This window comes from Paramacrobiotus metropolitanus, unplaced genomic scaffold (assembly GCF_019649055.1).
Source record: "Paramacrobiotus metropolitanus isolate TYO unplaced genomic scaffold, Prichtersi_v1.0 Parri_scaffold0000003, whole genome shotgun sequence".
Taxonomy (NCBI): domain Eukaryota; kingdom Metazoa; phylum Tardigrada; class Eutardigrada; order Parachela; family Macrobiotidae; genus Paramacrobiotus; species Paramacrobiotus metropolitanus.
In genome coordinates, this window is record NW_026570223.1 from 1,945,273 (window position 1) to 1,972,252 (window position 26,980).

The 26,980-nt window shown below is 39.6% G+C and overlaps 2 protein-coding genes and 1 long non-coding RNA gene across 7 annotated transcripts; 2 read left to right on the forward strand and 1 right to left on the reverse strand.

Annotated features, from left to right (window-relative positions):
- Window positions 1–732: 732 nt before the first annotated feature.
- LOC129597956 (atrial natriuretic peptide receptor 1-like) lies at window positions 733–11,545 on the forward strand. Its single transcript, XM_055495668.1, has 23 exons — window positions 733–1,296; window positions 2,101–2,172; window positions 2,508–2,813; window positions 2,882–2,925; window positions 3,001–3,039; window positions 3,349–3,426; window positions 3,505–3,642; window positions 4,866–5,102; window positions 5,384–5,516; window positions 5,606–5,696; window positions 5,907–6,036; window positions 6,718–6,888; window positions 7,181–7,363; window positions 7,758–7,994; window positions 8,115–8,118; window positions 8,246–8,364; window positions 8,751–9,052; window positions 9,592–9,796; window positions 9,872–9,889; window positions 10,196–10,352; window positions 10,704–10,752; window positions 10,834–10,883; window positions 11,143–11,545. Exons 1-23 carry the CDS (start codon window positions 912–914, stop codon window positions 11,283–11,285), a joined length of 3,291 nt encoding a protein of 1,096 aa, XP_055351643.1. The 5' UTR covers window positions 733–911; the 3' UTR covers window positions 11,286–11,545.
- LOC129597902 (solute carrier family 12 member 3-like) lies at window positions 11,536–23,583 on the reverse strand. Of its 5 annotated transcripts, none has more exons than XM_055495622.1 (25): window positions 23,401–23,583; window positions 22,988–23,092; window positions 22,281–22,692; window positions 19,462–19,872; window positions 18,603–18,890; window positions 18,445–18,534; window positions 17,863–17,938; window positions 17,678–17,770; window positions 17,287–17,346; window positions 16,916–16,998; window positions 16,695–16,805; window positions 16,558–16,604; window positions 15,909–16,138; window positions 15,564–15,736; window positions 15,366–15,473; window positions 15,113–15,236; window positions 14,939–15,040; window positions 14,737–14,856; window positions 14,278–14,525; window positions 13,601–13,875; window positions 13,446–13,528; window positions 12,925–13,098; window positions 12,554–12,752; window positions 12,195–12,329; window positions 11,536–12,020 (listed from the first exon to the last, which is right to left on the reverse strand). In XM_055495622.1, exons 3-25 carry the CDS (start codon window positions 22,596–22,598, stop codon window positions 11,837–11,839), a joined length of 3,732 nt encoding a protein of 1,243 aa, XP_055351597.1. In that variant the 5' UTR covers window positions 22,599–22,692; window positions 22,988–23,092; window positions 23,401–23,583; the 3' UTR covers window positions 11,536–11,836. The 5 variants fall into 5 exon arrangements, with proteins under 5 accessions (XP_055351597.1, XP_055351581.1, XP_055351590.1 ...); XM_055495606.1 differs by having other exon boundaries at window positions 22,988–23,139; XM_055495615.1 differs by having other exon boundaries at window positions 22,988–23,155.
- LOC129597965 (uncharacterized) lies at window positions 22,900–26,912 on the forward strand. Its single transcript, XR_008691631.1, has 5 exons — window positions 22,900–23,172; window positions 23,478–23,528; window positions 24,021–25,426; window positions 25,508–25,568; window positions 26,323–26,912. It is a non-coding gene; the product is annotated as an uncharacterized LOC129597965 (long non-coding RNA).
- Window positions 26,913–26,980: the final 68 nt, after the last annotated feature.

A 26,980-nucleotide genomic window follows, 5' to 3' on the forward strand; every position in this document is an offset into this window, starting at 1 on the left:
TACGAAAGCTGCGGAATGAGTTCACTTTTGGCAAAAAGTCGCTGCGTTAGGTATCGGTGTGTACAACGATATGCAAATGCAATAATGCACTGTTTATATAGAGTGCCGGTATTTGATTATTTAATCAATACCCATGTGCGCACATGATTCCAGTCCCCAACGGGCAATTGTTTCTTTAGGAAAAACTTTGATGGTTTAATTACTTTTTTCGTAAATTTTTTTAAAGATAACCTGTAATTTGTATTTTTCAGAGAAATTGAATTCGCATTTGTATTTTTCACGTGCAAACTCAGGAATACGTATGAGTATCTGTATAAACAATCGATCACGTAAGACTTTGAATTAATTATGTGTCCGCTTTTAGAACAGGAAAGTCAAAAATGACCTAGCAAAAAAAAACTGTTGAAAAATGCAAAACAGCTTTCCCTACTTAGCACATGGTGTCCCTTTCATCTGTGGAAAGGATAATTATCCGGCAGCCCTTTTGGGCATTTGTATACTGCACGCAGCCAATACTGGTCATGCATAATGTAATGGCACTAAGCTGGTGTTGGTTTACAAAACAAACACTACATGCGCGTATAATACAAGAATAACGTTATATCCACCGACGGCTGCTGCAGCTTGTCAATGGTATTTTCATTGTCGAGTAGTCTTAACACTGACAAAGTTTTTTCTCACCCGTTCAATCCGTGGGATCGATACACTGCAGCCCGCCGACAGGTGGGGGGACGTTGTGATGCCAATAAAACGCGGCCGTTTCGTGCCCATTATCATGACAGCGTTTTGGAGTTTTAGCTGGTTACTTATCGCACAACGCGTGTGCTGTATACTTATTGCCATATACTATCCCATTAAATTAAGTGTGCACTCCAATTAAGCAGGGATGGGCCGGTGGGCCGCTAATTACAATGTCGAACACCTATATATACACCATGTCCAGAATGTTAAAGCGTCCTAGACACAATACCAAGCGTGTATTATGCCGTGCCGGTATCATGTTGCGCTGGATGGTTTTGGTATGGTCCACACTGCCACTGGTCAGCATGGAGACGCTGCTGGCGTGTTTTATGTCGGAAGGCGGTAGTGATGATCTGTTTTATAATTATCAGCGGTCCGCCGCGGCCGTGGAGTTGGCGCTGGAGTATACGAATCAGGTTCTGCTGCCGGGAAATATCACTATACAGCGGCTGCACGTGGATCTGGGTCCCACATGCCCCGATAAAGTGCATGTGGTCAGTTATGCCATGCAGCTGATGGAGAGCGGTATCAAGTGCGATGTCTATGTTGGACCGGGTAAATAAATCTAGAAACTTTTGCTGCACGAAATTACTGCTGACTGATTTATAAAAAATTATGAATTTATAAAAAAAATGAATTTAAAATGAATGAATGAATTTATAAAAAACCCGTGATTGTCAGACTTGAATTTCTTGGTGTATCATCTTCATGGAAATTTATCTAGCTGTTTTTTCTAATAATCAAATATTTTTAATATTTTAAAAATCAATCTGACTATATAAATTGCACCCGGATCCGAATGATATTGTACTTTGTATTAATACCGGCATTTAATTATTGGTCGTATGCATACACTACAATTTACAAATCTCCGCATTTCAAAAAATATTTCCTTGAATGGTTCTTTGTGGCATCACAAGTTCACAATTGTAAGGGAGTTGCATTGAACAGAAATTAATTATACCGATGGAGCTTAACGAAGCCGTGCAGTGCAACCGTGCTTTGTCAATAAAATGATTTTATCAGTGGACATATCTGTGCATATCGTGATACGAAAGCCATAACGTTTTAAAATTAATAATGTTGAGTATGCGGCTATCGCGTGGTAGAACGTAGGTCATACAAGAGCAGTGCAGTGGCTAATAGCGGAAATTCACAATAACGTACGTATGTGCATGCTGCGCATATCCCGTTAAAATGCGTCAAGAAATGTAACAAAAAAGGGTTAATTTTTTCCCTTAAAATTTTAACAGTTTTTTCTTCAGTTTATGTAGTGGAATTACGCAGCAGAAAGCTATATTGCGTCATATTATCTGCATCTTGACAAGGTAGTAAATCTGACGAGACATTTTTTCACAGGATGCAGTGCCGCAGCGGAAGCATTATACGATATTGCCACCTACTATAAAACTTTAATCATCGGCATGCCAGGTAGGATAAGTAGAGCCTATTTAGTGTGCGGTGGGGGCACTTTTCCGGCGATTAAGTAACACAAACGCAAAAACTGGCTTATTCTAACCGTTCCCTATTCAACTTCGTATCAGCCGTTTACGGAACTTTTAAAGCGGCAAAAATCAGGTTTAGGATTACTTAATCTTCTTAAATCAAAATTACATATATGACATAATATTAGCTAATTTTTGCACTTATTTTTTAAATTGCACTGACTGAAATTTTCAGCAGATGTAGCTCGAAAATTTAATTGCTCGGAAATATGTATGTTGACAATTTCGGCGCGATTTCTTTATCCTAACCCGATTGCTTAGCCGGTGGAGTGGGGACGCTGGCACCGAAAAAAGACTACTCGTATCTGACACGTATATCCCTGACACATGTCAACACCGCACAAGTCCTTCTCCGGTTTCTCCGCTGGCGCAACTACACCGACATCACCATTATTCAGGATACGGCGACCAATTTTTACCAGCAAATGGGCATGGTCTTCCAGATTATTTACGATTCCGACGCCATGGACTTAGCCGTTACCACTAAATGGCGGATGATTAATTCCAGTAATGTGGACGAGGTTGGCACGAAACAGTTTCTGGAGGAGAATCAGAACCGCTCCAGAGGTGTGGTGTTTATTTGAACGGCTACAGTAGCGTTAGTTAAGAAGTCCATATAATCCAATTTGTTGCAGTGTTTCTCTTATTGATGCCATCGGCGGCACTCCGAAAACACATGGTATACAAACGGAACTATTGATTAACTCTGTACTGCACCTTTTTTACGAATTTCACCTTTTTCTATGCATTGCAGATATGGGCGGATAAGCTGGGAATGACTAATGGGGAATATGTAAGAATAACATCGAGCGGTATTTTTGCTTAAAAGCCGACTGGAAATGGCAAATAAATTACAAAAAAATAATCGAATTAATCTATAGTTTAAAAAAGGTAAAATTAATATTTCTTTCTTTTACAGTCGTCAGTAGTTTCATTTCGAAGTCAACTGGGAATGGCAAATAAATTCCAAAAAAAAATTAATCGAATGAAATCTATAATCAAAAAAGGTTAAAATGGATATTTTCATTTCCAGCCGTAGTAATTGTTTTATGAAATTTAAGGCGGGTGTTGTTGTTTCTGCGAATCGAATATATTTATGTAGGTATACGTCGGAGTTAACATATTCCCGAGCCGGATTTGGGGAAACTTCTCATCCGAAGTCGGCGGCAAAAACGACGAGGTAATAAAATATTGTGCGCGGTTTGTTGTTCCACCTGTGCCTTGTCCAACCGTCACTGCACAAATGTGATGTTTGAAGGTGGCGAAGAATGCTTATCGATCGCTGTTAATGGTTGGCTTATCTCTCACTTCCGGCGGCTCTTACGAAATGTTTTCTTCCGCTGTCAAAAAATTATCCACCACAGTGTACAATTATACATACAAACCGGAGGATGAGGTAGGTTTTTGTTGTTGTATATTGATTTTTAACAGGGTTTTTTGTCGTATATCCAAATAGATTCATTCCATCTGTCGTCATGAATTACCGTTTTTAATGGAAGGTTTCTGTTCCCTATTCGACTTTTATTATTTACCGGCACTCCACATTATGATCATAATGACGATTTATTTGTTATATGGTTGTCTTTGTTATGGCGACAGATGGCGACAGCAAACGAAACAATTTTTTTAAATACTAGCTAGCACTTTGAATTTACGTAGAAACCGTTTTTCTTTTTTACGAGTACATAATTACTGTATTATTCTGTTCAATCACTATTTTTTAAATGTTTGCCTTACCAGGGCACATTTTCCGGGTCCAAATTCAGAAAAATCTGATCTTTGGCAGGAACATAGTATACCATCGTAGTGTATAAAAAAAAGTAATTTCAGCTGCTGACACTCAAAGGGCGTGGCCAAACAAAATTAATTAGTAAGTAATAGTCCATACTATTGCACTGCACTAGTGTAGTACTCAAACAGCTGTTTGTATCAGTGTAATAATAAGTAATAAATCAGGAACTCATCTTCTGCCGAATGACAGTGTACGACTACAGCACGCTTAAAAAATAATGAACTTTAATATTTAACAAGTTTCGGGAGCACACTGCACACAGTGAGGAAATTAGCAAAATCCAGAATCCAAATACAGTGACAGTATGAGGTACGTACTGTTGCACTACCGCAAAGAATCGCAGCCACAGAATGGTTTTTCTACTGTGTCGTCTTAACGTTCGCACATGAAATTTTCCATTAACCATAATGTGGCAAAATGTAACGTTTCTGCAAGAGGTGAAACTTTCCTGATATGCTTATTTTATAAAAATGCTACGTTTCTGCAAGAGGTGAAACTTTCCTGATATGCTTATTTTATAAAAAGCCTGTGCGGGTATTGCGCTAGTGCATTGTAGGAGCATGCAGTATTACTCACTTATTAATTTTGTTTGGCCCCGCCCTTTGGGTGTCAGCAGCTGAAATTATTTTTTTTAATATACTACGATGGTATACTATGTTTCTGCCAAAGATCAGATTTTTCTGAATTTGGACCCGGAAAATGTGCCCTGGTTAGTTTAAAAAAGTTTTGAAGACTTGAGTACTTCACTTTTACATTATTCAAATACGCACTCTAAAGTGTGGTAATTTATTTATGTAAAATGTTAACATTGTTTTATTCGGATCCAGGTGAACATCGTAACCAGCCATTTCTACGACTCAGTTATCTATTATGGATCACTCATTCGTGATGCGGTTAATGCCGGGAATGATTACCGTGTCACCGAAAACCTTATTGCACTGTATCAGGATGGAAATTATTCCTTCCAGAGCCCGGTGAACGATCTGGTCCATATTAACCAAATCGGCGACCGGCAAAGTGCCTACAAAATCCAAACTTACGATTACCTACGTGGTGACTTTGATGTAAATTATATTAATTTTGTATTGCAACTTTCCAATAAAATCTATTTAGTTTTTTTAAATATCGGCTTCGATTTATGCAAATTACAAATATACGGTAAGTGTAAATTTCTTCTGGAATCTTTTTCCCAAAACTATTCTTTCAAATTTTAATTCTTAGAATTCGTAGTCTAGATTCATAAATCTTATTATTGTTTATTTTTTTTTATTTATGTGTTTGTAACACGATTTTGCATTAATTATAAGAAAAATTTTTACGGTTGAAATATATTTTTGCAAAATAGGATTTTGTGACGGTCACACCCAACTTTGACTTCGTTATCCGCGGTGAGATTTTCTGGCCCTCGGGCAACGCATCCCTCCCGGACAACACCCCAACATGCGGCTTCAAGGGCAATAATCCAGCCTGCATCAAGCGTAAGTGTCCAACACTATAATATGACGAATAATTACCATACTTTCACTCCGTTTTATGACAAGTACCACTTTGCATGACCTTTTTGCAGCCGTACCCCCCGCTACTATCGCCGTTAGTGTGGTGATTCCTCTGGCTGTCATTCTCGCGGGAGTGATTGTGGGAATTGTCCGCTTTCGCAAGTGGGTACTTGTGATACCGTCGCAATAACATACATACACGTATTGATTGATTGTTTTAAATATTGCCGGCGATAATTATCGGCTTCACCGGTCATAGTGCGAAAAACAGTACAGATGGATTATTGATTAGAAAAATATGCGCTGCTTAATGGACGCGGAATTGTTGTTGCTCGATGACCTTCCGGGCTGTAGCGGCTGTGTTCTCTATAGATATGTGGAACGGAATTCCGATCCATTCTGGTGGCGGATATTTGTTACGGAGCTGTCGATTCAGGGAAATACGACCAAGTCTATGGCCGGAAGTCAGGTGGCCTCCACAATCAAAAGCCACGTATCCATGGTAAGTCGCCATTGCGTCATGTGTGAACGTGGATTAAAACTTGTGAATGCATGAATATTGCATGCTCAAGTCAGCACCGCATTCCAGAATAAAAAATGAATCCTCCTTCCTCAAAATTTATTTTCACATTAAAATACGGTGCTGGCGCAGTGAACGAAATCTGATGTTAACAAATTATGATGGCATTTGCGTCTCTTCTGCTGCTGCCGGCCGACAGTGCGTTTGTAGACGTCTGTTATAATTAGAAACCGTTAACGTCTGGAGCTGTTGTAGTGCGTTGGCACCTTGGCGAATCACTCGATCCCCTCAAAATTCGTTACTGTACTGAAAACTTTAGACTTGTCTGAACAAAATAAACTAGTACTACTCGTAGATTCTCTCAAATGTAAGTTTGATTTACCAATATTTTTAGAAAAATTGTCGGCATTAAGTACGAAGTTTGATATGTATCGGATGAAAGTAGACACTTAGCCACCGAACTGTGGTACGCTGATACTCGATAGTATGTACTACTACCGAAATTAAGAATTTATTTCGTAAGTAACACAATTAATACATACAATAGATATATAGAATACTGATACATAATAAATATAATATATTTATTTCTCGATATATGCTTATGTATATTTCTAATATACGTATTTTCTGATGTACTGAATAATTTTTATATTGCCGTAGGTGGACAAGCAATCGGTGAAACAGGATGACGACGCGACGACATATGTCAAAGCCGTATCAACACCTGGAGCACCCATTCGTGCTATTTACAACGGAAATGTCGTCCAGCTGAAACAGCTGCCGGAACCGCGGCTAAGAGTTACTCCCGTTCTAGGCAAAAGCCTCCATTTGGTAATTCACGTTTGGTGAAAATACAGCAGCATTCTTTTTTCTGTCTCCTTTAAAGGACAATTATATATCATTAAAAGCTTTATTATCCAAAGCACTGACTGATAAAATTTTGCTGATATCACATCATAATTTAAAAAAAAAATAAATCTGAAGTCGAACAAATATAAGTTAGAATTAACATGCCAAAAAATTAAGTCATGTACGTAATTGAAATAGCTGGTGCACAATCTCGAGCAGCAGTATTACTGTAAATTATTAATCGTTTTAATGACTGCACTGACCGATTAAATAGATTAAACGGATCCAGCATCAAAATGTGCAGAAATTTTCCGGAATTGCGGTTAATGATGACAACCACTGCGAATTCATAGTGGGGGAAATGTGTTCCAAAGGGTCGCTGACGTTCCTCTTACAAGAGAATCATATGAATCTCGACTGGGAATTTAAAGCTGCCTTGTTTAAAGATCTAACAGCGGTAAGTCGCGTTGTTCGAAAAAACAAGCAATGAGAGGAAATGTATAGTAACTAACAGGGACAAGTACCGTATTTATTTAAAAAACCTATCAGTACTACTGTATTACTCCAGTAAAATAACTTGAGATCGAGGGCTAATGTACATTGTACACATCATTGTGACATCAACGATCGTTTAATTCATCGTATTCTTAGTACGGTATTCAAAATTAATGTAATGCCACTAGGGCGGTTATAACGCTAAACTGAATACGCAACAGAATATTGGAAAACTTATTTATTTATAAGATATATTTCATAATAATTCTTAATTCCACTATAAAATGAATGTTTACATACTGTTGCTTACTAGCCTATTTGTTTTTTAATAATCTTCTGACATTTTCTTCCAACAGGGCATGAATTACCTGCATTCCAGCAGCCTGGTATCCGTGGGCAATTTAACCTCGCATACCTGTCTGGTGGATAGTAATTTTGTCCTGAAGATATCCGAATACGGCATGTACTACTTCCGCCAGGAAGAGGATCTGGCGCCGGTGACCGAGCACGATCGGGAGGGCCGCGATTACGAAACGCTCCTCTGGCGTGCACCAGAACTCATGCGCCGCCACATGCCACCGGAAGGGACACCGGTAAGCGGAAACAGCTCCCCAATATTGACAGACCGGGGTCAGATTTCACAATCTGAAGGTCAATGTTACTATGTAATAGACAAATACAAAAAAATAATGCTGTATTTTTTGTTTTTGCAGAAAGGTACAAACATCTCGTAAAAGGAATCGGCATGCATAGCAAAAGAGGATAGCAAAATTTTACATCAAAATTCATACTTTTCAGACGAGAAATATATGTCGTTCATTAACGGGTTATGTAATTGTTGTAGGTGATGTATATAGTTATTCCATAATTGTCCAACAAATATTGCTCAGAGCACCGCCGTTCCGGAATGGATTTCATGATCCCGGTTTGACCACGTTGCTGGACAGAGAAATTATTATGGAGGTTAGTAACTTAGTAGTACACATAAGAGGCATTTACTCAGTCGATTTTATATCAATTAATAATCACTACATGGCCGGATTTCGCAAGTCCTTAGTGGGTATTCAGGCTGCCCGCGAAAATGTTTGCGAATGCGCGCTGTTCACAACTTTTTTTGAATACTGTTTGGCATTCTGTGGCCAGGTGGCCACATCCCTTAATTGCATGCAGGATATACGTAATAAGAGAATCGTAGTTCGGTGACGTTGGCACTAATCAACTTGCATCAACTTGCTTTGTCCATGAAAGCGGAGGCCGCCGCATATCAACAAGCAAATAGAAGAGAATAAATTTTTCTAAAAAAATTAGCTTTAGTATCGTAACTTACTCGCACATTACCAATCGTATAGATTAAACGCGGTACCGTGCCTCCCTTGCGACCACGCATCCCGCTGACAGCCTGTCCGGCGCATTTCCGTGACCTTTTAGAGCAGTGCTGGGATGAAAATCCACTGTTGCGCCCGGCGTTCCAGCGCATCCGAGAAGTCCTGACCAAACTGCTTGGACGAGCGGGCGATAATATTGTTGATTACCTGATCCGCACCATGGAGAAATACGCGTCCAAACTGGAGGCGGAGGCCGAGGAAAAAATGCGTCAGTTTATGGAAGAGAAACGCCGATCGGAAGATATCCTCAGCCAAATATTGCCCAAGTGAGAAGAAGTTTGAATGTATCGTTAGTGAGGAAAATTTGTCAAGTTGTCTGTTGTGCGGAAACGGCAAACCATTCAAGGCTGCTCCTCATATTTATATGTATTTATATATAAATATTATCACCACTACGCATAGTACAAATGGCGATTATTGTGAGCTTCGTAGTGGAATGGATTGCAGAGCCGGATTAACCCACGGGAGTTTATAACAGAGCGTTACAAAATTTCGTTTACTAAATTTCGTTTACAAAATTTCGTTTCGTTTTGCGTTACAAAATTGGTTTCGTTTTTTTTTGTTAAACGCAGAAATTAAGGAAATTTATTTTTGGTCAGATTTTTGTAGTCGTTATTTTCCGCTATAGATCCGTAGCGGAAATAATTATTATTTATCTGTATATACAAATTGTGTACTGTCTGCGTTAAATGTAAAAAACTTCAACGGATTGTAAGTAAAGCAGGTCGAAGCATCTGCTGTTGGTTGTCATTAAATCATTAGATTGAGTACTTAATTAGGTGTTTTTTTACTGTATGTGATGCAGATCAATTGCTGAACGGTTAACCAAAGGTCAAACAGTGATCCCGGAAACGTACGGCAGCACAACGGTGTATTTCAGTGATGTGGACGGTTATTCAGAGCTGACCACTGAAGCCACCACACCTCTGGATGTTGTCCAGATTCTCAACACCTTGTATACTGTCAGCGACACGATTATCGAGAAATTTGATGTGTACAAAGTGGAAACGGTACAGTATGCATGCAGTGCATTTTGCCGAAAAATATGATCTTGCTGTCATTATGCAGGTGCAATGTTTTTTCAGGTTAAAGACTCCTATTTGGTGAGTGTAGAATCTAAGCATTAGTAATGCTTGATATCGCAGCATATTATGCCTTCAAATGTTAAGGATGTTTGAAAAATGGAAGCATGGAATACTGTGTTGCTTTACGAAATTACAGCGTATAGATAATTTATCATTGTACAGACATCTGTGAATACTGTAGGGATCGTGATACTAAATGTTAAACAGAAAACGCTGCGTAGTTGAACGCTTCCTCAAGATACCAGTAATTTTAAAATTCTCGGATATGTTTTTAATTTGTAATGTTTGTATGTTTGTAATGTTCAGTAATTGTGTAATTTGCAGGTTATAAGTGGGCTTCCAGTACGCAACGGCATAAACCATGCTTCTGAAGTGTCTTCCTTGGCTCTGACCCTACGCCGTGAAATAAATTCCCTAAAAATATCGGGTTTAAGTTTTCAGACTAAGCGAAAACTCCTTTTGCGTGTTGGCCTACATTCAGGTACGGCATACACATGCTCGATGCCTGCTCGACGTTTATTCAATTTAAATTAACAAATATTAGTAGGATTATGCTTAGTGCTTTTAATATAAAGAGATCGATAGTAGAATTTTCGTGTAATACCTGCGCTATGTTCCGTTTTGGTGTTGCTGATTAGCATGGCGAGCTTGATTTGATAAACTGCATCGAACAGCCAATCTGTTGAAATTCAACGGATTACGAACAGCTGCAAAAAAAAAATTGCAAAATTGCTGCGGTTTTGCAAATAAAATAGCACCAAATTTAAGCAGCAATATAAAACAGCCAATAATACAGTTAAACCGCCGATGCTTTATCATATTGTGCTTACAGGTCCCTGTGTAGCGGCAGTGATCGGATTAAAAATGCCAAGATATTGCTTGTATGTATGCATTCTATAATGTACGCATAATGCGCAACACCGGCCAAAAAATTTATTAATCTGGGACTTTTATTTTTGAAGATTCGGAGATACAGTGAACACCGCCAGCCGAATGGAGTCCCACGGGGAACGTATGTACCATACTAACAGACCATACTATATATACTAACAGACCATACTACCATACCATTTTCTAGTTGAAGGACAACGTAGTCCTTCAACTACTTAGAAAATGGTATGGTAGTATGGTTTGAAAATGCTACTCGTATAAGTTACGTATACGTAACTTATACGAGTAGCATTTTCAAACCAGTCTGTGTGTGTTACTTATGTTAAGCTTTTATAAACGTTTATTAGAATTTTAACTAACCATCTGTTTTTAAAATGCAGCTGGAAAAATTCAGATGAGCATATCGACAAAAGAGTTACTGGACCAAATTGGCGGCTACATTGTGGTAAGCCGGGGCGTCATTACCGTCAAAGGCAAAGGTCCTATGGAGACATTCTGGCTGGCTGGACGCGATCGGGAATAATATTTGCGATACGCATTCGGTTGTCTTTTTTAAATTGGCCTCAAATTAAAGGCTAGTTAAATTTGTTCTTGTTAAATATTGCATTGTTTCTCAGCTCCGTTCCTCTTGATATACATATTTTTGTCAGATTGGTAGTTAATAGTTATACTGCATTCTGCCGGCACTGAACGCTGTGATGCGAAGTTGTATAAATTTTTGCTATGTTTGAATGGTCATATTTATGAGAAAACAGACAGTTCACACAGATAGAGAAATATTGTATCGGAATTTAAGAAACCGTTTCGAAATGCAGTAGAAGTATGCTTTTTGTTAGTCAAACATTTCTCATCGCACATTTCAATTTAAACTTTAACACGATAAAACTTTAAAAGATTTTGGAGATAAAGAGTACTTTGTACTAAAATAACTACCAAGCACTGTCAGTCGCAGACTGAATGAGGCACGGTTTGGAATATCAAATAATTAAAACCATAAAACTTTAAACCATGAAACATGAAAACGCTCTGCAAGAGCAAAATTAGCACCATCACCCCTTGGGAAAGGGATGACAATCAGCAGTAGTAGGTCAGGACGTTCTCCTGGTTGCCGCGAATCAGCAGTGTTGGCGGCAGACCGGAGGTCATCATATCCAGAATGGCCAAGTACAGGGTAGCCGCGCGGTTCTGTTTGGGCAGCGGCATGGTCAACACGTTCAGCACAGATTCCGATGAGTGTTCCCGCAACAACTCATGCAACCTGAAAATGCAATTCATCCAGTTAAATCTCTGACAGAGAAACCCAGGCAGTTGTAGCCACCGAAAAAATGAAGTTGGAAAGTACCGCGTCGAGTGCGAAAAGTTATTACGCAAACGAAAGTATGCTCCTGTCTCGAACATGGAAAGAAATGGTTTTTGAATTTTCCTACGGTACCTGATGCTGCGTATGGTCCTCTTGCCATACTCGAGCATGTCCGATTCCATAATGGTGGCTGGGCCAGGAGCGCGCGCTCGGGCACTCATGTTCTCGTATTTGTACTTGAAAATCAATTTGTTAAAATCATCCAAGCTGAAACCACACAGCACCGTCAGCTTGACCACTCAAAATATTGCATTTAATAAGTACATGCTGCGGATTTAAGATTAGTGCACATAAAAGCAGATTATAGGAAAGAATGCTGTTCGATAAAAAAATAAATCTACAATGAGGACTTGTAGAATAAACTGAGCCCAACATCGAAAAGCGCTATAGGAAACAGCGAGATCAGTTTAGCCTAAAAAATCAGCAGTCACCTTTCTTGTGAAGGTTGTGTGTCGATATCAATAGCCACCACATCCACTACGGCAATCCGGAATTTTTCCAGCAACTGCAGCATGTTGTATCGAGCACTGTCGGCGTTGTCATCCGGTCCAATCAGGCAGAACACTTTCAATTTGCATCCTGACCACGGGCTTTTTTGTGTCATCAAATACGGAACCAGCAACGTCAAGCCTAAAAAAATGCGCAAATGCAGTATTATTCTTCCCTCACGATACTTTTATAACGGCAATTATACAGATTCACTAAAAACGTTGATAATCACTCAACCGCCGTCATACTACGATAGTCACTATGCTCTGAAATATCGCACACAAAATACGGGAACGAGTTGTTTGAAACACACCTCCATCGTCATACAGCCACCAGACATGGATTTCCCCTACAATTTTCTTCTTCTTTCCGGGCTCCAGTTTTTCGGCCAGTTCCACTCTGGCTTTGAGAATTGGATCATCAGTTGGTTTCACTTCCAGAGGAATAGCCTGAATTTTATCCGGTTCGGTATCATCACTTCCATCCGCTATTTTAAAGAAAGGACTGCCATTACAAATATGTACATAATGGTAATTCGATAGGAATAATACAAATAGAAAAGAAAGAAAAAAAGAAGAAAGGAATAGTTAGAAATAATTATTTCTAACAAAATCATTCATTAATCGAATTAAATTTTTGACACCGAAAATAAACCGGTGCTTAGAATAAAATAAACATACAAGTACCACAAACAAAGAACCAAACACAACAAATTTTACAACAACATTTTACAATAAAACAAACAATAAAGTTTTTATTTGACACAACGCAAAAGGTTTGAATGCCGCTTATGCCACATAATGATAAGTAGAGGAAAATATTAAACTCCCGTACTGGAAGACGCCGAAATGTTGTTGTCATTGACCAGCTGCTCAAAATTGACTACATCGCTTATGTCGAATCCATCACGGGCGTAGCTGAAAATTCGACAGTTATTAAAAAATAATCCGGTGCACGTGGTAGGGCAAAAAGTTCTTATATTAGCCTACAAAAGAATGACTCCGCGCCGTGAATCAAAAGCATAATGGATGACGTTGATGTATTCTTCCATGGAGTCTTCATTCCAGTTCGTCCAATTGCGGTGGTATCCCATCATCACAATATTCGGTCGCAATTTGCCCAATCCCGATGTCTGGATCAGTGCGCGAGTGCCCTCCTCAGTATCTGCCGCCGCATAGATTTCGTAGAAGGCGCGAATTTTCCGCCGGAAAAACCACTTGTAAGTTTCTTGTTCCAGTGTGGAACGATCGGCGATCGGTTCATGCTACATAAAAAGCAAAAGCATAATTTCTTCTTAGCTTACAAAACCAATGCACTACGATTTACGCTTAGACCTATCCGCTGTTCAGCCTGCAAGGAAAGGAGGCAACTACAGACGCATCAACCGTAACTCCGTGCGAGTTAGTCACTAACTCGCAACTGTAGAAGTACTCGTACTCGTACTTCTATGCCAAAGTAAAGCAGTAGAAACAGTTAATTTGCGTTTGTTACATCTGCGTTACATTTGAGTCACATTTGAGTAATTTATTACATTCGAATTTGAGTTCATTAACGCTACCGAAATGTATGATAATTACGTTTTAGCCATCAGTACTGTACTCTTCATTCCCTGAACCAGCTTCTCGGAGTGTTCTAGACGTAATGTAATATCGCTATCAATCCTTACCACCATGACGTGACCGCAAACCAGCAGTCCGGTGCCGCGTGTAATGGCGTTGGCCATGTAGACCAGCGCCGGTCGGACGCATGGCAGACCGGTGAGGACTAGGATCTGTGGACGATAGGTTTTGACGTGCTCCGGTGTTTTTTGCAGCTTATACGTGTCCGTCAGGGCGGCACGGTAGATGTTAGCTTGACCGGAGGTTCCCCAGTTCACTTGTGGTTTTTTGTAAAACACGAAGAGATACACCAGACCTAAACAACAATCGACACAAACACATGCAGCTAAAGTCCAAACGAACAGCTACGAGTAGGCTTCCAACTTCGCTTGTACAGTCTGGCTACGCCAAGTTCGGACAAGTAAAAAAATTCTCCACTGAAGCCACTTTAAAATTTTTTTAATTCTTGGATGATATTAATTTTATTGGTTTGTTAATTATTGTATTACACTTTAAGGCAGATTTACCAACAGCTCCAAGAGCGATAATTGCTGATTTCCAGTCCAGTGCGAACATAAATCCGAAACAGACGATAGCTGTGGCTAAACTTAGCCACATATTGTAATACCTGAATATTGGTCGCCATCCTAAAGTACCAAATTTAAATTTAACACAAATTGTATCGAATACAAAAAGGAAGTGAGACCGAATCCGATCGACTGTTCGTACCTGGCGCTTGAGAAAAGGAAGCATCAAAGGTGGCGTAGTTCACCAGTGCAAACGTGGCCAAATAGCAGTTTGACACCACGTTAGATATAAACTGAAAATCGGCTGCGAAAATTCACCAATTAAACTAATTACGAAGAAAAAGCCATTAAAACAATAAAAAAAGTGACGACTTACAGGGCATCAGGAAGATCACACCAATCAACATTGTCAGCACATATCCGCGGTACGGTTCGTCATGTTTGCCGTAACCTTTCCCAAAGTAATGAATACCCGGTATGATATTATCGCGGCACAATGCCTATAAACGCGGGAGATTTGTCAAAATTACCTGCAGAATTTTTGTATAGGATACCAAACAAAATGCAACACTCCTATTTATTTATTATTGGTTATTATCGTGGTGAATAACACCAGATTCATGTCGAACCTGGAAGACCTTTGGAGCAAAATGGATGCAGCCAACCGATGTGCTGATGGTAGACGCAAAGGCAGCCGCATATATAATCGGTTCCCAGTGCCCGATAACGCCCATAATCTGCATAATCGTATTATTTTATTGACAGTATAGTTGCGATTTGCATCTTTTCTCTTTGTGAGGCACAGGATGGGATCTCTCGTTACCAACCTCCATATTGTTGATCATCCCATCTTTACAGCTCATATCGAAACGGCAGTGCGTTAAATTTCCCAGTTCTAAATCGGCTACACTCCCGCTGGCATGCCGCAGTGTGACCGACGCGGACACCCAACCCAGAATCAAGTAGACAATCGCAGCGACCAATGTGGCTACAATCGTGCCTGTAATACGTTCGTTCTCAGCATAAATGTTTGACGCAAAGAAAAATATATATATTTAACAAACAGTTCCATTAAATTTAAAATAATACGCAACCAAAAATCCCTATAAATACTTCTATACAAACAAGCAAACCATATCGATTTCCTTGTTGTATAGCTAAAATATTCTGACCTTTGGGAATGGCGCCGGCTGGATCCTTCAAGTCACCGGTGATGGATGTACCAGCCAGAATACCACAGAGGGACGGAAAAAACACGGCGAATACTGTCATGAAATCCTGAGCACCGAACTGATCCGGCTGAAACGCCGGCTGGAAGTTTTCCCAGAATAACCCGCTCGAATAACCAACAAAACCCCGAGCTTCATCTTCTTTATTAGGCGGGACAATTGATCCCACTATCCTGTAAATGATACACACAACTGCGTCGCCTGAAATTCAACTGCTCGTATATTTACTATTTGAAATTCAAAATGAGCCTATCAATGCTACGGCACAATTTAGGCATCGGCAGCCGTACTCGTACGAAAAAAACGCATAAATTAAAATTATTAGCTACATAACAATATATTAACAACTATTGTATTGCTTGTTAAAAGCACTAATTTCCAAGATATCGTGCAATTTTTTCGTAGCCTTGTCAATTTTTTTCCTTTGGACTGCGCTATGCCAATAGCAATCGACAAATAACCATGTTTTTGGATCGGTGATTAACACTTCCGCATTGACAACCTGCAGACTTTTTGGAATCTCTATACCTGGCGGCTATTATTAAGATTTCGAAATCATACTGGTTCCTATAAGTAACTAACGCATACTTACACATCACCGACGCCAATCAAGAGCAGCAGCAGACAAAGCCATTTGAGCTGCAAAAGGCCAAAATTTCCCCGGTAGGTATATTAATTAATTCCAACAGGTCCCACGAAAACGGCTAGCAGCCGGATGTGTGTACGTACCCTGGAGGCAATAACCATGCCCAGCAGCGCAAATCCAGTTAACACGACAATGGCCATCACGCTGATGATCCGGGTATCGTCCAAGTGATTAATCATGTGGAGATTGGATTTCTATCAGGATGCAGAAATTACCCAAATGATTACTGCGCTGACGGGCGCCAGTTTACACGGTTATTAACGCAATTTATTTATTTTAATTTGAATTTTAATTTTCGGCTTACACTTAAAAGAGCCGTCACCAGGTCAGCAAAACCCTGCACGTTAAGCGAAACGTTGATGGTGTTGGCCAAAGTGATGATGACTCCTGCAAGGAAATAAATAAATGAAATACTATTTTGCACGAAAAGCAAACCAAACATATCTAGAAAAATAACAGCTAAAACCCCGAGAATCGAGGCAATAAGTACACTTTTCCCAATTTAAGACTTTCAGATCAGCACCATCATACTACTGTCACAACAGTAGTTGGCAGAAAGTACAGTGTGCATAAATTCTGTAACGATGCTTTCCAAAACATAACTGTTTTACGGTACTATTGATTACTGAAGAAGAGTTTATCTTAATTTGTCATTTTACATTTAATTCACCTCACCTATAGCAGCGCCAAATTGCGGCCCCAGACTCCGTGCCATCATATAGTATGTTCCACCAACTAAAAAGAACAATGTTCTTATTTCCACCGTCTTATAAAGCAAACGTCAAAGGCTTGAAGACTTTTTCAGTTTTCATATCTTGTAGAAGCTTCACTGATTACATCGGAAAAAAACAATCTTTACAGCCTCTCTAGTACGAAATTTTCTTACAATGGGCAAATTTACAGCTTTGGTACGAGTATGACATTCATTGGTAAGTATTTTTTCATCCACACCTACCACACCTTATTTCATATTGTTGGGACATACATCCAACACAACTTTTAATTCCAAGAAAAGCAATTCCATTATAACATAAATGAAATGCAGCACAGCTTAAAAAAGGTTTACCGCCGATATCCCCGTTTGTTGTAATGGCAGACATCGATAAGGTGGTCAGCAGAGCAAGAATCAGCGTAATCAACACAATTACCGTATACAAGCCTGTGAAACAAGAAACAAATTGCATATCACTATTCGGTTATGCATCGAGTGTTTTCCTGAAGACAGGAGACCTTCTAAAATATGCAACTAACCCATTCCTGCTTGGGCATTCATCCACGCTAACCGCAAAAACAGCTGTACGGCCCACATGTCTTGCAGTGTCCATAGCTAAAGGGAGTAATTCCACGTAAATACATAAGTACTGAGGAGCACAACCACTTTTAGCAAAAATCGTTTAATATAAAACTAAGCCTTGTATAGTTATGTGGTTTACTATGAAATCAATCAAATTCAGCCAAAACTACACTTTATTTGCAATGTTTTCGACATTTAATAGTTGGCTGGTTAAATTAATTTTAATTTAAACAGCAAAATAGTCCACCACCAGAAGCCGTAGAGTCAAGGGAAGCTGGAAACTGAAAACTCTCTGGATTACTTGAATCTGGACTGGTTTACTTCAAACAAAAAAAAACAAGCAAGCTGAATTTTTTTACGTGTATTTCTTGGGAAAGTAAAGGTAACAATCTAGAAAGTGTCGAAGTTTCCCGTTTAAAAACCAACACCAATTTGCGAAAGTTAACATCCGTCCGACATTCAACGTTCATATGGTTTTACATCTACTGTCTTACTAAAGAAACATTTCATCAATAAAATGTTTAATCATCTATCCTTACCACAACTCCCTGGATCCAGCCCAACTTGCCATCCACATTAACGAAATTTTCATTTCCGGTCTGCCGAACCAGTTCATTCTCCGCGTTTTCCTACACGCATACACGCAGCATGTCATCCATCACCTGCGCGGAAGTAATTGTCAACAACAACCCCCCACCTTTTCCCGTCGTAGATCATCCAGGGTGGCCCGCTGGCCACCACCGGCTTCATCGTAATTCAAGGCCGATGGCAATGTCTCCAGCGGATCAAATCCCATGCTGAAGCGCCGTTGCATATGCGGTGGGAGGGATGCCAGGGAACCGGCACGCGCGGTCATTTGATCGAATACTGACGTCGACGGAATACGGGCTTTACTGCGACGATGGGAACGCCGCACCTGGACAGGATCGTCCATGTCAGGAGCGGGCAGTGCCGGCAAGGAACGATCTTCGTCCAATTCCTCATCCTGTTCACGATATAAGATTATAGCGTGCAAAGAAATCGAATAAACCGCTACAAGTTTAACTTTTGTAAAACTTGAATTGTTGTTACTGCAAATTGTTTATCATATCTTTTAAGCTTATCATACATTTATACGGACGGTGGCGCATTTATGGCTTATTAAAAAAGACTGCTGTCACAACAAATTATACGAAATAGTGTACTTATGCAAAAAAGTGTTGCGGTAGACTAGCGTAGCTGCACAGGTTAAACCGTTAAACCAGCGTAGATTCTGGTGTTTATCGTTTATCATCAATACGGGGAACACTGTACCTTTGTACTAAAATTGTCGATGTATTGTGCACCTATTGCAGCTAGAGTAGTTTAAAAGTGAACATTTATTACAATTATTACTAACAATTATCGTATGGCAGGAAACACTCTAGATCTTGCCTTGCATCAGTATCTACCTATATTAATGATTATGCTTCCTTAATTGATTACTCCAATAAAATCACGCGAGCTGCTGGGTGAAAATGAACAATACAGACCTACAAAAAATGCGATCGAGTCGGTACCGTAAATCATTCCTTTACCTCATCAAAAAGTTCGAAGCAGGGGAAGCTGATGCCCCTCTGCATGGCCGTAGCACGATCCGCCAGCTCATGCTGAACATCCTCCATGCTAATGTGCGACTCTACGGCGAACGAGGCCGTCTTCTTTTTACCATCCAGCCGCGGCGTAGGCGCATCGCGAAAATTAACATGGCTGGAATTGCGGCGGACCCCGTGGCTGGTAATGCTGTCCGTGGAGGTGATACGGCGCAGCGTGTTCATGACCATCTCCACCGGCTTATGCAGAGTGTCCATCATCGTCTCGCTGCCCACATGGAAACGGTGCCGAGCAGCCGGGTCGGCATTTCCATCCAGGTGATGCCGCGATGAACTGATTTTGGACGCTTGCCGGCGAATAGGCGGGAGACGGTCGTGTTCCTCATCCTCTTCCTGCTCAAGAATAAACCCAGTAATAATTACGAGGCTTATGTAACAGGTTTGCAATTTCAGTTAATGGTAAGTACATGGGTATATACACGTATTTTGGTACACAACAATTTGTTATAGTGATAACTGCTTAACAAAAACAAGCCGCAAATCAGAAAAAGAACGAAGCCTTAGCACACGTGCGGGAATTATGCAAAACAGCACAGTAAATGCTTTGCAAGTGTACACGTTGTGGCAATCAATAATTTTTGTTAAGCGAATTTTCTGCATACGAGTACGTTGATTGGAACGAGCTTCGTTTCATCTTCGCATTAGCGGAATGCATTATTTTAGCTGCATAAGGTCCATTTCAGTACGCGTACATTCAGAGGTGTCGCATTTCACTTAAAAGCATCCACATCTGACACTATTGTAAAAACTGGCACCCAAAAGGATACTACCGGCATTCGATATTTTCTGCATGCGTTCAAGTGTGCGCTTCCGATATGCGATGCACTATATATTTTGAAAGCTTACAATCTCGCACAAACTCTGTGGTGTTTCTTCTTGATAAACAAATGCAGACAAAAACAAAGCTACAAGAATGGAACATAGCAATGCTGTTTTCTAACGCTATGTTTATACGAAAGTCCCACACATAATCTATGCGCGCAGTATGCATTATTTGAAATTATGACTTCAAAATGATCTATTGATTTATTAAATTGGAAAATTAGTAAGCAAACAGACAACAAATTAAACCATTCGGCTCCTGAAAAAATGTAATCGATAATGCAGATTGAGTTATATATTTATTTAGAAAATAATCATAATCAAAGCGTAGACATGAGAACTTTACATATACCTGCGTCGAATCATCAGGAACTAGCGTCTCAACAATCTGAATCTGCATCATTCATCCACAGGAAGTAATACCGTAAAAATGCCAATCTCCCAGAATACACACATAAATGTTAATGACATCAAGCAAGCGAAACGATGCAGAAGAGTGTACAGGACTGCAGAGACAACGAATGTCACCCGTTCATTTTCGCGAGATATGGTGTCTTATAAGGAAATGTCGCAATGCGGCAGGCCGCAACAGCCGGACTGAGAAATAAAAAGGATCATCCCGATCGTGACAAATGCCTTCCGGCAGATGCAACGGGACTTCGTTTACTATGATTACGTGTCCAAGTTAGGCTAATCCTGTATCGATCAGAATAATCCACCAACTGTATATACAGTCTAACCCGATTAGAGGCATAATTTCACCGGAAGAGAGAGGAAAAAATATTGAATTATTCTTTTTATGTATTGGGTGCAGTACACCTGCCAAGACTGTCATGATCAGACACAATAGCCTAATCACAGCGTAGCATATGCAGACTTAATAATATATTCTCAATGCAAACGAATGGCACGACATACAATCGGGCGGAAGTGGTCAGCGGAAATGATTTAACATTCTGCAAGAATGTATAGGCCGGCTCATGTGAGCGCCCGGGCTGTGTTGTTGATCAAACTGCCGGAAATGATTGGAAAAAGCTAATCTTGCCTTATGAATCCTTATTGTCAGTACCGATGTACCGGAAGCAAAGTCTAATGAACAATATTTTCATAGTTAAACAATGCGATTTAATTAGTGTTGAACAAAATTAACGTTTTAAATTTTTATTGGTCATCCTTGGGGGCGAACAACCACTCGCGCACCCCAATATTAGGAGGCCAGTTTTCAGGAGTAAACATTTTATCCGACTCATGAGCATAAGAACGTTAGAAACGTTAGAAACTGTAATTATTACATATTGTACAATGTATTGCGAAGTTTTTGACCACATCAACGTTAAGACTTTCAATACAGGTGTGATGTGGTAAAATGTCAGGTAAATGAGAGTTTCGATCAAAATCAAATTTCTCTGTATCTACAGACACACTGTCGATATGTAAAGCGCATTGAAGATTACGATATGCGTCTACAGGAGCCTGCTTGAAAGAACGTTTTAAAATATAACGGCAGCAGCAAAATCTAGATTTTTAATATTCTCGGACACTAACACACATTTATCCTGTAACTGTAAGGTATCTACAACAAGCTTGATTCTGTGTACTTATGCCGCCTTTTGCTAAATCGGTATCATTACAGTCACTGTAATACATTACTGCTTTTGCATTTTGAATGCTGTCCGGTCGACTGCAGTAATGTAAAACGTACTGTTCTTTCTTACACAAAATTTAAATTTGGACCGTAAAACAATCTAGCAAAAAATAGGCCATTTGTAATGATATTATAAAAAAGACTAAATAATACTTCTATCATTAATCCTGGCGACACACCCTACAATCCCTTATTAATATCTGCAGGCATTAATCAAAGCAAACGGGACATTATGATAAATGACATCAAATTAGTAATTACCACTGCTGACTCTTACTTCAGCCATGAAATTGGGATTAACCGCACCAGTGCGCGGCGTCCGCTCCGACACGGCGTCGTCCTGATCGGAGACAATCACGCGCTTCTCCTCATCCGCCTCATCGGCGTCGCTGTGCAATGCAAAGCCCACACGGGACCGTGACCGGTTAACGTTGCCGGCCTCCTTCTTCGGGCTCAACGAATCCACCGAACCGCGATACTCCTGTTGTTGGCCAGAATGGTGCTCGTGTTCGCGGTGTGTGTTCTGCGGCGCATTATGCCCAACAACATTCACCGTAACCTGTCCGTCGTCGTTCTTACGCAGAGGATGGTCCATCGCGCGTATCCAGATTATTTATCAACTGGTTGAAAAATCGCTGACGCTGAGCAAAACGATGGTTTGGACAAACGGCGGTTAAATCAGCGGAAAACTGAAGAAAAATGTTTTCTTAAGGAGACAAGCACGTGATCGTGCTCTCACTTTTTTCACAAATCCGATAGAAAAATTTCCCTTTAGGCATAAGGCTCGCATACAGTAACCTGTCTGTATTTTGACAGGTGTAACAATAACACTTTGGTCTACGCAGAACATGTGCAAAGTGCGCTGCACCGGCGCAAAAAGTTGAAAAACACGAAAACCTGAGAAATAGTGCGAAAACCACCGCGAACCGTAATTTTTATGGGTGAGCCTGTCTACTTACTGTAGACGAAAACTGTGTTACCTACCGAAGGATAGATTTTAACATGAGGAGAGAGAAGTGGCACGGTTGTAGCCGCACAAAACCGTGGATTCAGCGCATTGTCTCCGGTGAACGTGAGGCCTCGTATTGTCTACGGAATGATCCACCCATTCAGTGTCCAGCTGATTAGGCAGCCGCCTAATGAATAACGCGGCTGACCGTGTACATATGGTAAGCTGTTAGCGCCATACACGAAATGCGGAGACAACACGATTTAAGTTATATTAATTACAAATATAAGAACATTTTATGTTTATATGGACTTAAATTTATAGAAATTTATGCATATAAATTGGAAATACCAGCTCAGTACTAGTTGCCAGTTTCGAACTGATTAGATAATTATTTCATTGAATAAAAAAAGCTGTAACAAAAAAATGAAATTGCTATTAAACTTACCACTGTGGAATCAGTGTTCAATAATAACGCACAATACGTGATGTGCGAATGCAGCGCTTGTATTGCAATAATTACAGATTTTTATTATTACGTAACTGAAGCTGGCTAGCGACTCCAACCGGATGCCCGTAAGTTCAGATGTAAAAATTAATATTGTATCGACATATAAATCTACTACTTTGTGAGTGGTGAACAACCGGCAGAAATATTTTCCTTAAATTCAGATTCACATTTGCCGCAAACCATGAAATATCGCACATTTCTCGCAAAGACATACCAAACTGACCGCTTAATCGTGTAAATGTGGTGAAACAAGGCCATTTGTCAAGCATGACTTCTTAAAAGCAAAACATTTCTACTTATTACTGTCATGAAACCATTTAATGTCTACGAAAACATTTTTATGACAACGCAAACGTTCTCATACAGATATAATGATACTAGTGCGTGCTACTCTTCAAAAAATCAAATTGTAATATTTAAAAATTACCGTAGGCGCAAACGCGCTTAATTTTACACTCAACTGGAGCTTCCTTGATTACAAACCGAAAATGTTTTGGAAACTGTGTGCATGAAATTGATCTATATATTACATTTAATGACCAATAAGATTTATGCAGTACAGCTGGGCAAGTCAGTCAAAAAGTTGCAGCCAGCAACCAGTATGCAGTGCCGGCGGCAGACCGGAAGTCATCGATTATCACATGCATATATATTCCAAATTGCTGTAATATGGACGCAAGTACTTGTACAATACATCAGGACCAGAAGACTGCCTGGTTAACGACATTGTTATCACATCCGAGACAGCTGCTGCCGAAGTTACCGGGGATGCCCCCAACATTTGAATAAGGATGAAGAAACTTTACGACCTTTGCGCAATATATGGAAAAACTATTATACATAATTATGTCGTCCAAGCGGCTCTGTTATACCAGCATGATCGCTTAAAGGTTTTCTTGGTTTTGGTGCTCTGCTTTCAGTGTAGAAGAAGTTTACTATCAGGATCAAAATTTAACCCTGAGATGTACATACTTTTTTTCAAATATACCCTCGTCAAAAAGTATTTTCTAAAGTACATCAAAATGATCGAACACCTCCGCAATCTATCACAAAATATATCCCCGGCATAGTTTTGGCAGCCGAGTAGAAATCACGTTTTACATCAACATCAAAATTTGTATCTAAGTTAGCCGTCTATGTTGGCGATAGCAAAAGCAAAATTTTATTTTCTTAACCAATATGAAATTATCACCGTTCGATGCAAATAACAATGTTAAGGTAATTAATCTAAAGCGAAAGCTTTGTCGGTCGACCGACATTGGTCGCCTCGCCACATAACCTAAAAAGCAATTTCGATCCATGTGTGGCCGTTATAGAGTATCAAAGTTTTTCTGCAAACCTTGTTACGTAATCAGTTATGAAACACATAGTTTCTGTGCAAGAACAAGAAGATCGGTCGACCGACAAGAATTATTACCTCCAAAGCTAAAGTCGCAGAAGTCGCAAAAACGAAAAAGCAAAAGTCTTTTGAAGCAAACTGCGCCAAATTAACTAGTTGGAAGCAAAGCTTTAACGACAAAGTTTAAAGAAGTACGCGAAACTGCACACGCGGTGACTGCAATACTTTTGCTGCAGACTACGCTAACTACAGGCCACTTTTATGCTGCTTCTGATTGGCTGTAAGGCAATTTCAATGTTCAACCCCAGATCACGTTCAGCGCCGTTGCGCTCAAATTGATTTCGACAGCCAGTTTTAGTAACGGCGATTTTCGACTTTCTCGCAGTCTTACCACGGTGTTTCCAGGCGATTTGTGATTTTGTTTTGATCTCTACGATTTTTTGGTTTTATGGCTGTCGACAGCCAAATTAGATTTTAAAACGTTAATGGTCAATGCAAGCACTGGAAGTATTGCTGTTTTGTGCGTGGAGCTTGTCAGGCACGGCAAGTTATGAAAGCAGGTGCAGCACTTAACCCAGTCTGCACTGATGTGAGGACCCACACCAATGTTGGAGAAGTCCTAAGGTAAGAGCTAAGCGAATAGCCTTCCATACCAAGCATCATAAAATAAAATGTTTTGAAGTATTGTGTATTTTTTATTTGCAGATCCTTATAAAGCACTGCGTCGCTGGACGATTGTGCATGACGACATGCAGTAAAGCAACAGGTAATCGACGGGTAGAATGAAGCGCTATTTTGCCTAGAAGATCACAAAACGAGTTTTAATTTATGGAAATAAGTAGTTTTGTTTTGTAACCATAACTTTTGTTTTTTCTTGTCGACTGAAAACGTCAGTAAAAAATTAGGCAACGTAAGAAACCGATCAAGTCATATTTTTAATGCAGACGATTTTTCTTTAGGTTTTATTAATGTGCAACGATGACAGATTTAACGTACTAAAATTTTGTTTTGTTAATTCTTTTGTCGTCTGATTGCATGTCGACATGCAAGTGCTTTGACGATGAGTTATTGCGTAATTAGGGATGCGTTGATGATAAGCTTATTACGTTTTTGAAATTCGTTTTGCCACGTTTCGCAAGCATTTTTCTTATTTAATTTTTAAATAATATATTTAAAAAAATAAAAGATAGTAAATCAGCGTGGTGTTTCTGCACTGTACTGATCATTGAAGTTTTATTCGTAAAAACAATTCAAAATTTTTCTTGTCGAAGTGGCGATTCTCAAATTTGTTTTGGCCAAATGATTTCGTAACAGAAACACTACTGCTTAATTTAAGATATTTTTCTTACTAACTGCATGTCAACATGCACAGCAATTTTGTGGGTGGTGTATCAAAAGTATATGCATATGGTAGCGTTTTGTTGATAACGAATGGTCTTACGTGAATAAAGGAAAATAATGTGCGACGAAACATATCATATGTACGCAAATCAGCCGTGCTGATCTTTAATGTTTTACAGGGCAGATGAATTATTGCTCTATGCAGCTCCATGGCCGGAACGCAAATTTAGCGGGAAATGCGTGGATGTCGACATCCATCATTGTACTTGTTATCCTGGTTTTAATTAGCTGTTGATGCATTTAGTAGCCGCTTTTGCTGTCCATGCTGGCATTTTGGAATTTTTAGCACTCTGTCAGTTCACCGTTTACGCTCCTGACGCATTATCCAGTTTGATTTTTTGGTCTGGATTTTTTGGTCTGGTTGGTGTTTTCATGAGAAAGTATGTCTCGGATGTTGGTTTTTTTATGTAGTACCAGTTATGTGGTATATGTCGAAATAAATACAAAATGATGTTCTATATCCATATCTAAATGTTTCATATTCGTAAGTATTATAAAACAAGGAGATCATCTGTAATATCTAAGTCTAATTCAAAAGTTACCATTAAAGTATATGGTTTTTCTGACGAGGGATACAAAAAATAGTGCTCGCATAACGAAGTGCAGGTAAGTGATAACGTACAGATAGAGTGATGCAGGATGTAAATTTTTCATCATTTGTCTTTGATTTCGCACCGTTTTATAGAATATGGTACGGTGGTCGCACACTGGAAAGACGACGAAATTTATCAGTACAGTAGCTGATATTAATCTCTTTACATCTATTTATGAAAGTGA

Excerpts from the sequence above, each read along its gene's own strand:
- LOC129597902 (XM_055495622.1), bottom strand. The coding sequence starts at position 22,598 with ATGGACCATCCTCTGCGTAAGAACGACGACGGACAGGTTACGGTGAAT. Across the intron at positions 17,939-18,444 it reads GCTGGATCCAGGGAGTTGTG|CTATGGACACTGCAAGACAT; the intron begins GTAAGGATAGAT and ends TACTCCCTTTAG. Across the intron at positions 17,347-17,677 it reads AACAAACGGGGATATCGGCG|TTGGTGGAACATACTATATG; the intron begins GTAAACCTTTTT and ends TGTTCTTTTTAG.
- LOC129597956 (XM_055495668.1), top strand. The coding sequence starts at position 912 with ATGTCGAACACCTATATATACACCATGTCCAGAATGTTAAAGCGTCCT. Across the intron at positions 1,297-2,100 it reads CGATGTCTATGTTGGACCGG|GATGCAGTGCCGCAGCGGAA; the intron begins GTAAATAAATCT and ends ATTTTTTCACAG. Across the intron at positions 3,040-3,348 it reads GAATGACTAATGGGGAATAT|GTATACGTCGGAGTTAACAT; the intron begins GTAAGAATAACA and ends ATATTTATGTAG.